Here is a 12,818-nt window from a genome sequence, read left to right on the forward strand (position 1 = left end):
TGCCGTTCCTATATTCACCTTAATTGCTGTAGGTTCTGGTTTGCACTAAGGCTGATGAGAAGCAAATCTTCTCTTGAGCACCTCCTTGTTCTAGTGGACTCAGTCACAAAAACCCAGAAATGAACATAAAACATTTCTCCCTTCTCCTTTATCTGTAGCAAGGGTTTTCTCTTTGCTTTTGCTCCATTGCTTAGAAAAAACAGAAGAATATCCATGTCTTTACTCAGCTCCACCAAATACTGGCACTCTTCATCTCAGAAGAGTCTTGCCACCATTCTCTCTTGGCTCCCAGCCCCCTATCCTAGCACTGTGCCATTTGGTTTGTTCAGGTGTCCATCTACCTGCCTTCCCATGGTCAGTGAAAAAAATGTAAGGGTGCTTGAAGGGCAAGGGAGCTCAAAGAGAGAGAGTACACAATGACAATGCAGGTTCAAGTTCCGTCTGAAGGTATTTATCCCTCACAATGCAATATGCAGAGCTCAGGGAGGCAGGGCTGAAAAAGAAAACATGCTCAGGTAAGAGAAGCAGTCCAGCTATAGCAACACTGGACTTCACAGGGGAGCAATTTACTCTGCTTCCCAGGATGTTACAGTGCTTAGAAAAAAATTGGCATGATGCAGTAAGATGAACAAGATCCTTGGCTCAGAAGTGTTAATAGAAATGGCAAATATGGTCTTTTTTTCCTTCAAGAGTGAGAAAGAGGAAGGCAAGGAAGACTGTGAGAGAGAAATCCCTGAAACTTGATAGGAAGCTCTTCTGGAAACAAAAGAGGGTGAAAGCAGAGTGGATGTGGATGCGTGGGCTGCAAAGCGGGGCCCTGGTGTCAGGGAGCACTACAAAGGAAACCCAAGCCTGGGAACTCTGTCCAGGGATTCCAGTGACTCAGATTTCTTTGTTATTTTATGACACGAGATGTAAAGAAGTGTAGGCTGGGAAAATACTGTTCTGTGAACTTTACCCGGCTTTCCTCTTTGAGTATTTCAGTTTCATAGACCTGGTCAATTTGTTCAAAGTTTTACACTGTTTAGTGCTCAGTAAGATTTTTAAGACAATCTCAAGCATGCCAGATGAGCTATAAAGCAAATTAACCATAGTTAGTATTCTTAAAATCATTGGTCATTATACAAGCTTTGCAAATCAGAAATAATTAGAATGACCAACTCTGTCCTTCATTCACAAGCTTAAGAGTTGTGAAGCACTTATGTCACAGGTCTTTCCCACAAAACAACAGACTTAGCTGGGTAACCTCCAAAGACACAGGAAATTTCTATCATTTTCTGCCCCTTTTACGAGGAGATTTCTCCATAGGACAAAGCAAAAGGACTTTAATCATCTGAGGGAATGAGAGGGAGCACAGATTCTGCTCTTTTGTTGTGTAACTGCAGTTCCACTCACTTCAGCAAACATCCTTGGCTGAAAAGTGTGTATGCAGCTGACGCAGAGTTTAACCCAGACATTTTAATTAAAGTATAAAGGCTATAAGCTAGCCTGCAATATTTGCATTTGGTGATTTCTTAAAGATGAAGTAACCCGCTACTTACAGGAATGCCATCTGCCCCAGGGAATCCAGTGACTCCTCTTTGTCCCTAGAGTGAAACAGCACAATTAAAATGATGCTCTGCTAGTGTTTTGCTTATTAGCTAAAACATTTGGTATTCAGAAGTTACCACTTCTCCTTTGGGTCCAGTTATTCCTGGGTGTCCTCTTTCACCTTTGTGACCTTTGGGACCTTGCACTCCTGGGATCCCCATCAATCCTGGTGGTCCAGTGAATCCCTGTGATCCAAGGAGTCCTGGCTGGCCCTGATAAAAACAATAAAACAGTGTTAGCATAGGAACAGTTGTGATGCACGAAGCTGGATAAGTTATCACTGTTGCAATGGAGTCAATCTCTCGAAGAAAAAATAAACACAGAATTTCTTTCCATCCCAGTAGGCCAGGCTCTTTGATAAAAGTCACCGGAAACACCACACAGAGAAACTCCACCAGCAGTGACTATACTGCACATGTGGTCACAAAATGAACACGTGGCTATGAGCATTCAAATCAGTAATCACTACCTCAGTATTCATGGCCACTCTATGAAAAGACTGTTTGGAATGAGGTTTCTCAAAACTGATTCTCCTACAATATAACGTATGATGCTCCAAACAAGTAAAATATGCTTAACTGTGAAATTTGCTTATTGGATATATATGTTACAAGTGGCATCTGATATTTAATTAATAAAAGAGGCAGGAATTTCTGCCTCTTTAGTGACAGTATTTCTATTCAGCAGTGGAGCCTGAAAATGATGGGACATGCATGGATCTACACAGGTTGAAGAGTTGCACACAGGGTTCCCTGGTCATTCTCCCTTCCAGCGCTGGTTCGGCTCCTCACGCCACTTCAACCATTGTTTAAAAATAACCCCTGTTGGCTGACAACATCACAAACCTTAAAAAGGGAAAAAACAATTTTGAAATGACACAGTGGTGGTTTAAGTAATGGATTGTGACAGTATGTCTGAGATCTGTGAACTGAAGTATTTGAATATTGTTCCAGACGCAGCGTCACTGAAGGCACACATGTTTTGCATGTACTCACTGAACTAATGACATCAATAGTACATTGCTGCAATCTTTTCTGGAGAAATACGTTTTAAATGGGACAAAGCACCATTTACCAAGACATTCAAATAAAGTCAAACCAAATAAAAGTTGTTTATAGAATGCGATTAGATTTTTTTCATAGACCAGGAACAGCACCTGTATCTCACAAAGGAGAAGAACTACAGCAAACCACAAACAAGCACATATAAATTTATATCAAAAAGCTGATTAAAAATACTTCTTTTAGTATAAAATACTTAGTCTTGACCATGCTAGAAGGTGAATGCAATTCCTGTTCAAGAGTTCAACTTCATTTAATGCTATTGAGGTGGAAAGAGGGCAGTGTGGAGACTTGAAAAAAAGAAACCTGAATATAGCCTAATTTCTTTGGATCAGGAAGTCGTACTAAAGATACTGAACAATGCCTTACTGATATAAGACAAAATTTATTTTTGTCTCATAGGCCCATTTGTGATACACTTTAAAAATGTCATAGTCAACAATTATCTAAAATAAACATCTATCTTTGCTATAGTTGTCTTCATACCACATACACCAAACCAATGTTATGACTGAAACACAACTTGTAGCTTCAAAAACAAATCAATTTTCCACCCTGCTTCCATGTAAAATGCTTGTCACGACACTCGGGGTAGGTTTTATACTTTAAATCTTATTGTATCACATCATATAAGTCCATATTGACAAGCTGACACAGCCAAACAAACTACAGAACTGAGTACAAGTCTTTAATTTGGAAGAAGACTAGGAATGAGCGAATATGAAGGCTGAATTACACGGAGTTCCTTGGGACAAGCCACCAGGATGGATCTTGTACAGTATGGATCTTTTGCTCTACTGTTACGACTTTTGACAAGACTGATGGCTCAGGAGCAGTGCCAAGGGACAACACGAATTTAAGTGTTTGAGCTGTCAGTGTGAAAGAGAATTCCCTCTGCTTACAACCAAACCTGACTTTATACAGCATCCCTACTTTTAAACCAAGTCTGCTCATGTGGATTATTAGGTGCTAAGAGGCAAATGTCTTTCCAGATTAACAAACTGAGAAGGAACAAAGATTCCATGAATACATCTAAAACATAAAAGAACTCATGTTGGTGGAGGTATATGCATCTGAACAAGCAGCTGCCCATTTCCTTACGCCAGGCATTGCTGGTTACTACAAATGCATCTAACTCCACCAGCAATAGTTTTCAATTTTTTCAAAATGCAGTGAATCTCTAAAATTTATTCTGTGGAGATGCAGATCACAGTTGACACATTTTCTTACTTGCCCTATTCAGATGGAAAGATGCTGATTAAAAGCACTAGAATAATGACTTAAATCTGAGCCAGAATTTTTCTGTGTGAGTTCCAAGATGAGGAAAAAGAAAATCTTTCTTATGCCACATTTTTTCCACTTTCCTTACCTACTATGCTTCAAAATTTAAGTATTTAGAAATTGACAAAATACATATGAGCATGCCCCATGAAACTACCTTTTTAGGGAAATAGATATTTCATTCATTAAAATAATGGAGTCAGTGATCTTTTTTTTTTTTTAAATTTTTGTTTGGGTCCTTTTGGTAGAGCAGTATAAATGCTCATGCAAATATAAATCAAAAAAATTTCAGTTTTACTATAAAGCCTTAAAATATTTTTCAATGCTCAAGGTAGTTTGTTTTCCTCATGCACTCAAAGCTAGAAAGGAACCTTTTAAAAGGTTTAAAAAGGATGGAAACAGATCCATTACATTTGCAAAGAACACAGAAAAATTATTCAAATTAATTTGTAGAGATTTGAGTTGGCACCAGTTGCATTTAATTTCTGAAAATAAATGTTTCAGTTGCCTCTGCAAAGAAAGGAATACATGGGTTTTGTGCACTGAAAATGCCACTTCATTTTGGAGTCCCTGAAAGCCAGAATAAATAATTTAAATTCCAAAAACCACTCATCCTTCTGAGATAAACAAACCATCTCTTTAGTGCCCCTCTACCCTCCTTTAGAGGGCAGCTGTCTGGAGGTAGAACACACGTAAAACTTCTCATTGCAGTTTCTGATAAAAGGCTGGTTATGTTCAGAGTTTTCAAATCTATGCCTGGCTTTCTACAGGGACCATGCAGAGCTGTACACTTCAAAGATGGTACTCCACGGAACATGGTTACCTCTGTAACTCCTACATCAGATATCACTCTCCCACTTCCAGTCTCACTTTCCTGTCTGGTGTGGAGGAAGAAATAAGCAAGGAATGGAAAACAAGGAAGAGGACTGGATGTAAGCAACCCTTCCCCACGCTTTCCCGGTAGTTATCTGATCATTAGTTTGTTGAGGAATCTGGGTTATTTAATATTAGGACAAGAGAATAGATCCTCATGGGACTAATTTAACACAAGGCTAGAGTCAAAGCTAGGGAAATACTTAATATCATGACAATGTTTGTGTAATTCTTCAGTCAATTAGTACCTTGGCTAGTTAACTGAATTAACTTTGTTAACCTTCGTTAGCTCAGACACGTCAGCTTTAACTCTGCTTTCTTTATCTTAGATCTTTTGTTGGACAAGTATGTCCCCTTTTCATTAGCAAGTGACCTAAGAACATTCTCTCTTTGGCAAAGGTCACTGAGGAGATTTAAGCAAAGACAATCAGTTTGAAAGGTTCAGTCAAACAAAGCATGACTCAATTCTTAGTCCTGAATACCCCTGTGTGACACATGTCATGCATGCTACTACTCTGCCTGCGCTTCTGGAGGGGCAGAAATCCTAGAAAATTCTTCAAAACTGTAAAACTGTGCTTGACTTAAAATTTCCAGGTCTTAAAAAAACCAAAACAAAACACAACAACAACAACAATAAAAGCACCCCACAAAAAACCCAACCAACCAACAAACAAACAACAACAAACCCCAGAAGCAAGCTTAGGGGAACATATCATCCATGTTATATTTTAGAAAACTCATAAAGTACTTTCTCTTGTACACACTGTAATAGACTAAATGTTTATCACAACACTCTGGCCCATAGTGCCCTTCCCATTTCAGCAGGGTGAACTGGAGCTCTTCCCTCATCCAGAGCATGGCACCATTACCCCAATGCACCCACCACAGGGCTTACAGGCCAGTGCTAAGAGACCCACTGAAGTGTGTGTGGAATGCCATGGCCAGCACCTCTGAGAGAGAGCAGAAAAACAAAAAGAAAAAGCGGGCTGATGGAATATCTTGAAGATTAACAAGAAGTTCTCCCATTGTTTTTATACAAAACTTCCACAATTGTTTAGTTGAATTACAAAGCCCCCAGTGTCAGGATATACACCTAAATAGGAAGTCCCTGCTTTGCTCTTCCTGCAACTTCATCTGACTGGAAGAGGTCTCACAAAATTCTTGTGACCAGCCCAGATATTGTGCAAAAACTATTTACAGAGAGGAGCAAAGGTTGGAAATTAGAAAGCCTGGAGGAAATCTCCCCAGAAAATATTTGTCGTGTTATATATACATTGTCACTTGTCCAGTGACACGCATGAAAGAAAATGCTGCCAAGGTTGTGACTGAGTTTAATAACTACATTTTGCAATTAAGTACCAATGGACGCAAGAACATCCTGATCAGACTTTTAAATTTGTACTCAGGGTTCATGTTTTGCAGCTTGAAATTTAATTTCCAGCTCTTTTATGATCAGTCAGATGAAAGAGATCATGTTGCAATACTTTCTTCCTTCTAATTTGCTGTTAAATTTACAGTGTGGAAACAAAATTGACACAAGAGGGTGTGCTAATTTTGAGAGCAACCAAATGTTTGATGTGCTATACAAAGAGAGATGCAGTAGATGACAGTACCTGCTAAAAAGGTTTTAAAACACAGGAATCATGAATTGCTGAGAAATCCACCTACCAGTGGAGATACAAATAGAGGAGAAAATGTTTGATTTGCAATAAAGAGGAGACAGAATCAGAGTTTCTACAGAGCTTCCCAGCCATTGAGCCCATTTCTCCACATTTCATTACAGACAGCCGTTTTGCAATTGCTTCTGGTACGTGGAATGTGATGATTCAGTATTCCCCACACGGAAACAAGCCTTGTAGACCATCATTTCTTTTAACAGTGGACAAAAAGAAAGGAGGTTAATTCCCTGACATTTTAAAAAGGTCACTGGTGAAAGGACAAGTTCATTTCCTGCGGGAAGGGTGATCTGACCATGACAGACAAGCTGGAGCTGGGATTTTTTGTAAAAGCTCTTAGCCTGGAACGGTCCCTGTAAGAACAGATGGGGAAAGGACATGACAGCAAAGACCACAGTGCACTCCTACTCAGTGAGACCAGCAAGCGGAACAGACAGCAACTCAACAGGGAATAAAATAATTTATAAGGAAAATGAGCAACTTTTGGGCTGATTAAAAGTGCTAGCCCAGGAAAAGACATCCTCCCAGGCACACAAAAAAGGAACAGAAAGGTTTTTAAATGTAATGCTGGCAAAATGTGGAAAACTGGGTGTAAATGTAGAGAATTTGTGATTCTTTCAGGCGGTTTCAACGGATGTAGTGTGCTAAAGCAATCACTGACCCCAAATTAAAAAAATGTATGATATTAGGGTTCCTCCCCCAAATATAAACTACAAGGAAGAACCTCAAGAACCCTGCTGCGGCACACAGCGTCATATCACCTGGCATTTCTGCTGGAGCATAAACCCAGGAGGTTATCTAGGAGTTTATGGATTAAACATATTAGAGGGGAATATATAGGGGAAGGGTTTGGGGTTCAGCTCCATGAAGTGCACACTTTGTCAGTAATACTTCATCTATGGCTTGCACTACTTTGGGCTGAGAGGCAGAAAAAAGCAGACCACATGGAGCACCTGCTTCCATGGCATGGTTTGACTCAACAGCTGCTTCTGCTGGCGCTGGGCTGCCCAGTACAGACAGAGCTCCAGAGATCTTCAGACACTGATGAGTACAACACCTACCATGACACAGAAGAAAATGGACCATTTCTGCACCTTCCATCATTATGTTGTACATTGATGATGTAGTTTGAGAGGTTTCATCCACCTCAGCAACTCAAAGTCTTTTTAAAGCAAGACTTAAATGCTTTTGTAATTCCTCCTAGGAAGAATAGATCAAAATGATCCACAGAATAGTAGGAAGCACAAATACCCAGGGCAAAACACAAACAATGCCAGCCACGGGAGAAAAAGATCACCTGAGAGAAAAAAACATCCTGAAGTTTGTGCAGGCTTGGTTGTTAAACATATTAGCACGTTACTTTATTTCTGTGTCTTCAGGACTATAGTAGTGACTACTTCCTAAAAGACAGATGCCTTGTAACAGTTTGCAGTGAGCATTCAGAAACTCCTCACTAGATGGCACCAGCCATTGCTGCTGCATGCAGCCCCCACCATTGCAGGTGCAGGATTCCAGACCGCGGTACAACCTTCAGGAAATCTGATAAGGAGTTCAGACAGGGTCAAACTGTCCTTGAGCGAGGTCTGAGGCAACAAAAGCAGAAGGTTTCTGCCAAAATGTCTGTAAGTGAGATAGCTGGGGAAGTGCAAATGAAATAGGATTAAATGCATCATGCAACTGAGCGGCTTGGCTGCCTGAAGTGAAGGTGTTCTGGCATTAAACCTGTATTTTGTGTAGTAGGCAAACTCAGTCTTCTACAAGAAATGAGAAAAACTTATTATCATACTTCTTCATTGGATTGTTAAAGTTACATTTACTGTCACAGGCTTGAAAATTCTCAAATTTATCTTCTGAATGTGCATTTTTAGTGTAGGGCTGGCATTAACTTCTGCCACCACACCAATACCAAAAGGGGAGTCTTATTCTGGTATTTTGGACATTTGGTAATGACACGGTTACCAGTGTACCGTGGTACCAGGAGGAAATTGGACTTCTGTTGTCTAACTAGAATATTGATAAGCAAATCAAACAAACTTTTCTCTTGAGCTTAAAGCTGTGTGATATTCAAATCTTAAACACAGAGTATCATTGAAAGAGTCGGCAGACTTTAACAAAGAAGTACATAACTAATGGTTATTTCTACTTTTTTTTTCTGTTTTGCTGGTGTAGAGGAGGTAATTTAGCTGAGTTTCACATTCCAACTCTTATTCTCAGAAGACTTTCCTTCTTATTTGTTAACAAGATTTTTTTTTTTTTTACTTATAACAAAAGTAAACAAAAAATTATAAAATTCGTTAAAAATAACTAAAAAATGAGGCTAGTTCAGCCTTGTGGCATGGTAACAATCTCTGTTCTTTTAACTTCACTGTCTGGACATACGACATTTTCTCTGAGGACAGTGGTGACCAAATGACATTAATTCCAGAGAAGTGATTCAGCTTGCAGAAGGGTGGATTTTTTTTTTTCATTAAGGAAGGAATACACATTAAATCTTCATTAAAAAAAAAAAAAAAAAAAAAAAAAGAACTATGAAAGCATTCCCTTTACCAGAAGCCACATCCCTTTTCTGTACTCAGTAATGAAATAATTTTGTACTGTTTTCTGTTCCCACGGTTTGATCTAGTTTGTGATCTTCCAGAAAGCTGCTATGTCACCCAAGAAGATAAAACATGTGCAAAAGTAAATATATGCTGGAATGTAGGTCAAGAACTCAAAAGAACCAGTTAATGGTTTCTTCATGTCACAAAATACACGGGAGTGAATGTCAGAAATGTTTTCTGTGCTTTGTAGTGCTTCTGTAGCAATATTGGGACCACAGCAACGGTCTCTTGAAGAAAAGCACCAGAAAGGGCAAGTCTAGACAAAACCACACAAGGATTTCCATACTAAACCTTCAAAAGGTTATTGCATAGAGGAAAGGAGAAGAGGAAGGTGGACAAGGTGTGGGAAAGAAGTGTTGGGCAGAGGCAAAGGGTGCTGTTGTTTGCAGACTCAGTAAGGGGATATCTCTGAAAGTACAAAGAAGAATCTCTGCTGAACTATGGCTAAGCAGACAAACTAGGACATTTAGGATCAGAATTAACACACAGATTAGCAAATAGATCTCTCTAGTAAGCATGCTCTACTGAATTATGTGAGAAGACTTGAAATGACTTGAAAGGCACTGAATTTTTTAAAGTATTGTATTTATAGAACAGATGTAGACATTTATCTACATGCAGTGTAGTCATCAAAAGCTTCCCATCAGGTGCATCTCATGGCATGATATCCTAATGCAGATCTTCAAACTAAGTCAAACAAATGCACCTGAATGTGCCCATTTTTTCTTAAGTGTCTATAAAAGGAGTTCAGGTCTTTAGCTCAAAAGTTGAGCTCACATCGTTTTCTAAACTGTGCAAGAAGGCAATACCCTAAAAGATCAAGCCCTGAAATAAATGCAATAAATTTACTTAACCTGGCAAGCAATATATGGCAGAAATATTGCTACTGGTAGTATAAAACAGTAGGATTTTCTTGGAAGTTAGAAATGTTTCAGCATTAAAGAGTATTTAGATGATAATGGTGTGTGCTCAAAAGCATATCCATTTATTCCACATTAGCATGAGAGTGGAAGTGCAATTAACAGCGCTACTGAATTTATGTTGGTTAAACTGAGACTACCAAGCTAAGACAACCATAAAATCAGAAAAAAACCCCTACTTCAGTGACATGTAAATACTGTTCATTTGACTACCAGCTGAATTCTGTTTTTGAGAAAGAGGTAACTAAAGTTAAATTTGGAGATGTCAACTTTGAATGAACTTATATGAACTTGAATGAGCTAATGATGTTTTACAGAACACTAAAGTGACCTTGATTTATACTTGTCAAATGTTCATTGCTGTGTAATTAATTGGAGAAAGTTAGTTTGATAGTCAACCAAAAATTCACCAGAGAGGAAAATCACCTTGCCAAATATGCTCTTATAACCAGACAATTATCACACTGATGGGTGTGGACAAGGAGCAGGAAGAAACAGGGAACTCCCAGTTACTCTGTGCCATCTGCTGTATCATGCTCATGTAAAGGAGCAGACTTTGGTCATGATGCCTATTAAATGTGTGATGGAGGACAGCAAATGCCTTATATGTTTTTAGCATGAGTATATTTATAGAACAAAATTCTGTTCATTCAACATGGGTTTTTACAGGATCAAAACCCCCAAAAATTTCCAGGGCACCATAGAATGCGGTGCAATCTTCCTACTCTGGTAGTATCTGCATCAAAATTATTTTTTAGAAGTTCTTTTCATTCATTCCATTCATTTTATTACCATCATAATATTAAGATCAGCCGCTTTCTGGAACTTTTTAAAAGCATACTTCACACATATTGCCAAAAACTTGGATAACACAGTCGGTTGGATAGCTCTGCTGCTTGGCCAACTGGGTTTCTCAAGGCAAGACAACAACCAGCACCTGCTTGAGTTAGAACATTCAGTCATAGACAAAAGGGCCAGTCTGCCAGCCCAATTGCTTTCAAATGGCTTTCAGTGGTGTGTGGGAGTGTTCTCAAGATCCTAAAATTCAGGAAGTTCAACACAGATGTTTTCTGTCAGTAGGCGTTGGAAGCACCAATAGTAACATCTGTTCACTTTTCATATTTGTGAGAACATTTTTTTTTTCGGTCCAAAAATCATCCACTGTTGAAATTTCCAAATTGTGCAACTGGCCAAAATGTTAAGCTCATTAGGCTCCATGAGTTTAAGAGTATGTGAAAATTAAAACCCCTGCAGGAGTTCAGCCTATCGCATGCCAATTTTTCCATTCTGTGTTCTTCTGTTTAAACAAAAGCGTAACTATTTTTGTGGTGGGAACAGCTATCAAAACTGACTTGATCATGCAAATAGAAGTTACTACTGCCTGTTTTAACTATAGAAAGAATTTAATTCTCTTACAGAGGCTGTGACTTTTTAGTGATTTGTGGACTGGGATACCCTCTCCACATGGGAGCCCAGAACACATGTTCTAGCAGCATGTACAAGGGACTCGGGACAGACCTTCGCACTCCGGTCATGGGAATTTACAGTTTGGGACAGTCTCTGAGTTCCCAACAAGGCCAGATGATTGGCTCTGAACCACTAGGAAGGATGCCGGGCTTTAAGGCCCATGTGTGCAGCAATATCAAGAGTCATTGTTGATACAGAATCAGAGACATCTTTTTTATTCTCCTAACCCTTCTAGACAGATGAGTCTCAAGAGCAGTGGGGTGCTGTGATATCATTTGAATGGAGTTCATTCATTCATTCATCATTTGTACAGTTGTTTCCTCTACATGATTTCCCAACCTTGATGCATCAATGTAAATGCTCTAGAAATTTCAGTAACTGGGACTCTGTTGAAACCTGCTGTTGAGTCAGCTTACACTGAAGCTAAATCAACCCTTATGCCTTCCAGTGTATGTGGCTCGTTAACACCACAAATATTCTAACGCAACCACTCTGATGGTCGTTAAGCTGGGCCTGCTTTCATGTTGGGTTTGTCTCCAGAATCAAAAATAGTCTAAATAATCCGTAATCTACAAGAAATCTTCAGTTAGTAAATAGAAGTACTGAAAATTATCAGCACTTGTCTTTTATATCATACAATTACATTCCCTGCACAGATTCACAGTAAGTTTTTACAAGTTGGCAGTACTAGATCAAGCTGAATGATCATCTAGGGAAGCTAAATTATTTGGGTAAATTACTACAGCAACTAAATTACTTGGAGAACTCTGTGATTCTGGGAACTCTTACTTTTTTTTTTTTTTTTTTTCCATTGAAATCAGGCAGAAGGAGACTAAAAATATTTTCCTTTGAATCATGAAGGAAATAGTTCTGTATCATCTACCAAAAAAAAAATGAATGTAACTTGTGATAACAGTCCTGGAGAGGGTAAAGGGTGGAATATAAACTTGAACAGGAAGGTTCTCCAGATCCATTACAGAATATCTAGTTTTTCTGGTAGACTCAGTTTGAGGTAGCACTAATGGAGGCCAAGAGTGCCCACACATCTTCTGCAGATTCCAAAATCTCATCACTCATGGGAAAGGATGTTCTGGAGAACATCAGCAGCAGATAGTTCCACAGCTGTTGAAGGAGAAAGCCTATTTATAATTTCAAATGCTGATTTCAAAAGCAACTGGAAAATTTTTAACCTTTTATTGTAGACAGTATGGACTATGGAGTTTCTTCAGCAGAGGATTGGGATAATAATCAGAAAAAAACATTTTATTTGATCATAAAATCATAGAAGAGTCTGGACTGGAAGGGACCTTAAAAATCATCTTGTTCCAACCCTGTTACCAAAGGCAAGAA

At 38.9% G+C, this 12,818-nt stretch overlaps 1 protein-coding gene across 1 annotated transcript in view; it reads right to left on the reverse strand.

The window, feature by feature from the left end:
• The window catches only part of COL4A2 (collagen type IV alpha 2 chain), a 143,543-nt gene that overhangs the window by 50,619 nt on the left and 80,106 nt on the right, over positions 1–12,818 (reverse strand). The window contains exons 5-6 of the mRNA XM_040088976.1: positions 1,668–1,802; positions 1,542–1,586 (exon numbers count right to left, since the gene is read on the reverse strand). Coding sequence (XP_039944910.1) covers positions 1,542–1,586; positions 1,668–1,802 — 180 coding nt within the window. The remainder of the gene's footprint in view (positions 1–1,541; positions 1,587–1,667; positions 1,803–12,818) is intronic.

The sequence above is a fragment of the Hirundo rustica genome, chromosome 2 (assembly GCF_015227805.2).
Source record: "Hirundo rustica isolate bHirRus1 chromosome 2, bHirRus1.pri.v3, whole genome shotgun sequence".
In the NCBI taxonomy this organism is placed as follows: Eukaryota; Metazoa; Chordata; class Aves; order Passeriformes; family Hirundinidae; genus Hirundo; species Hirundo rustica.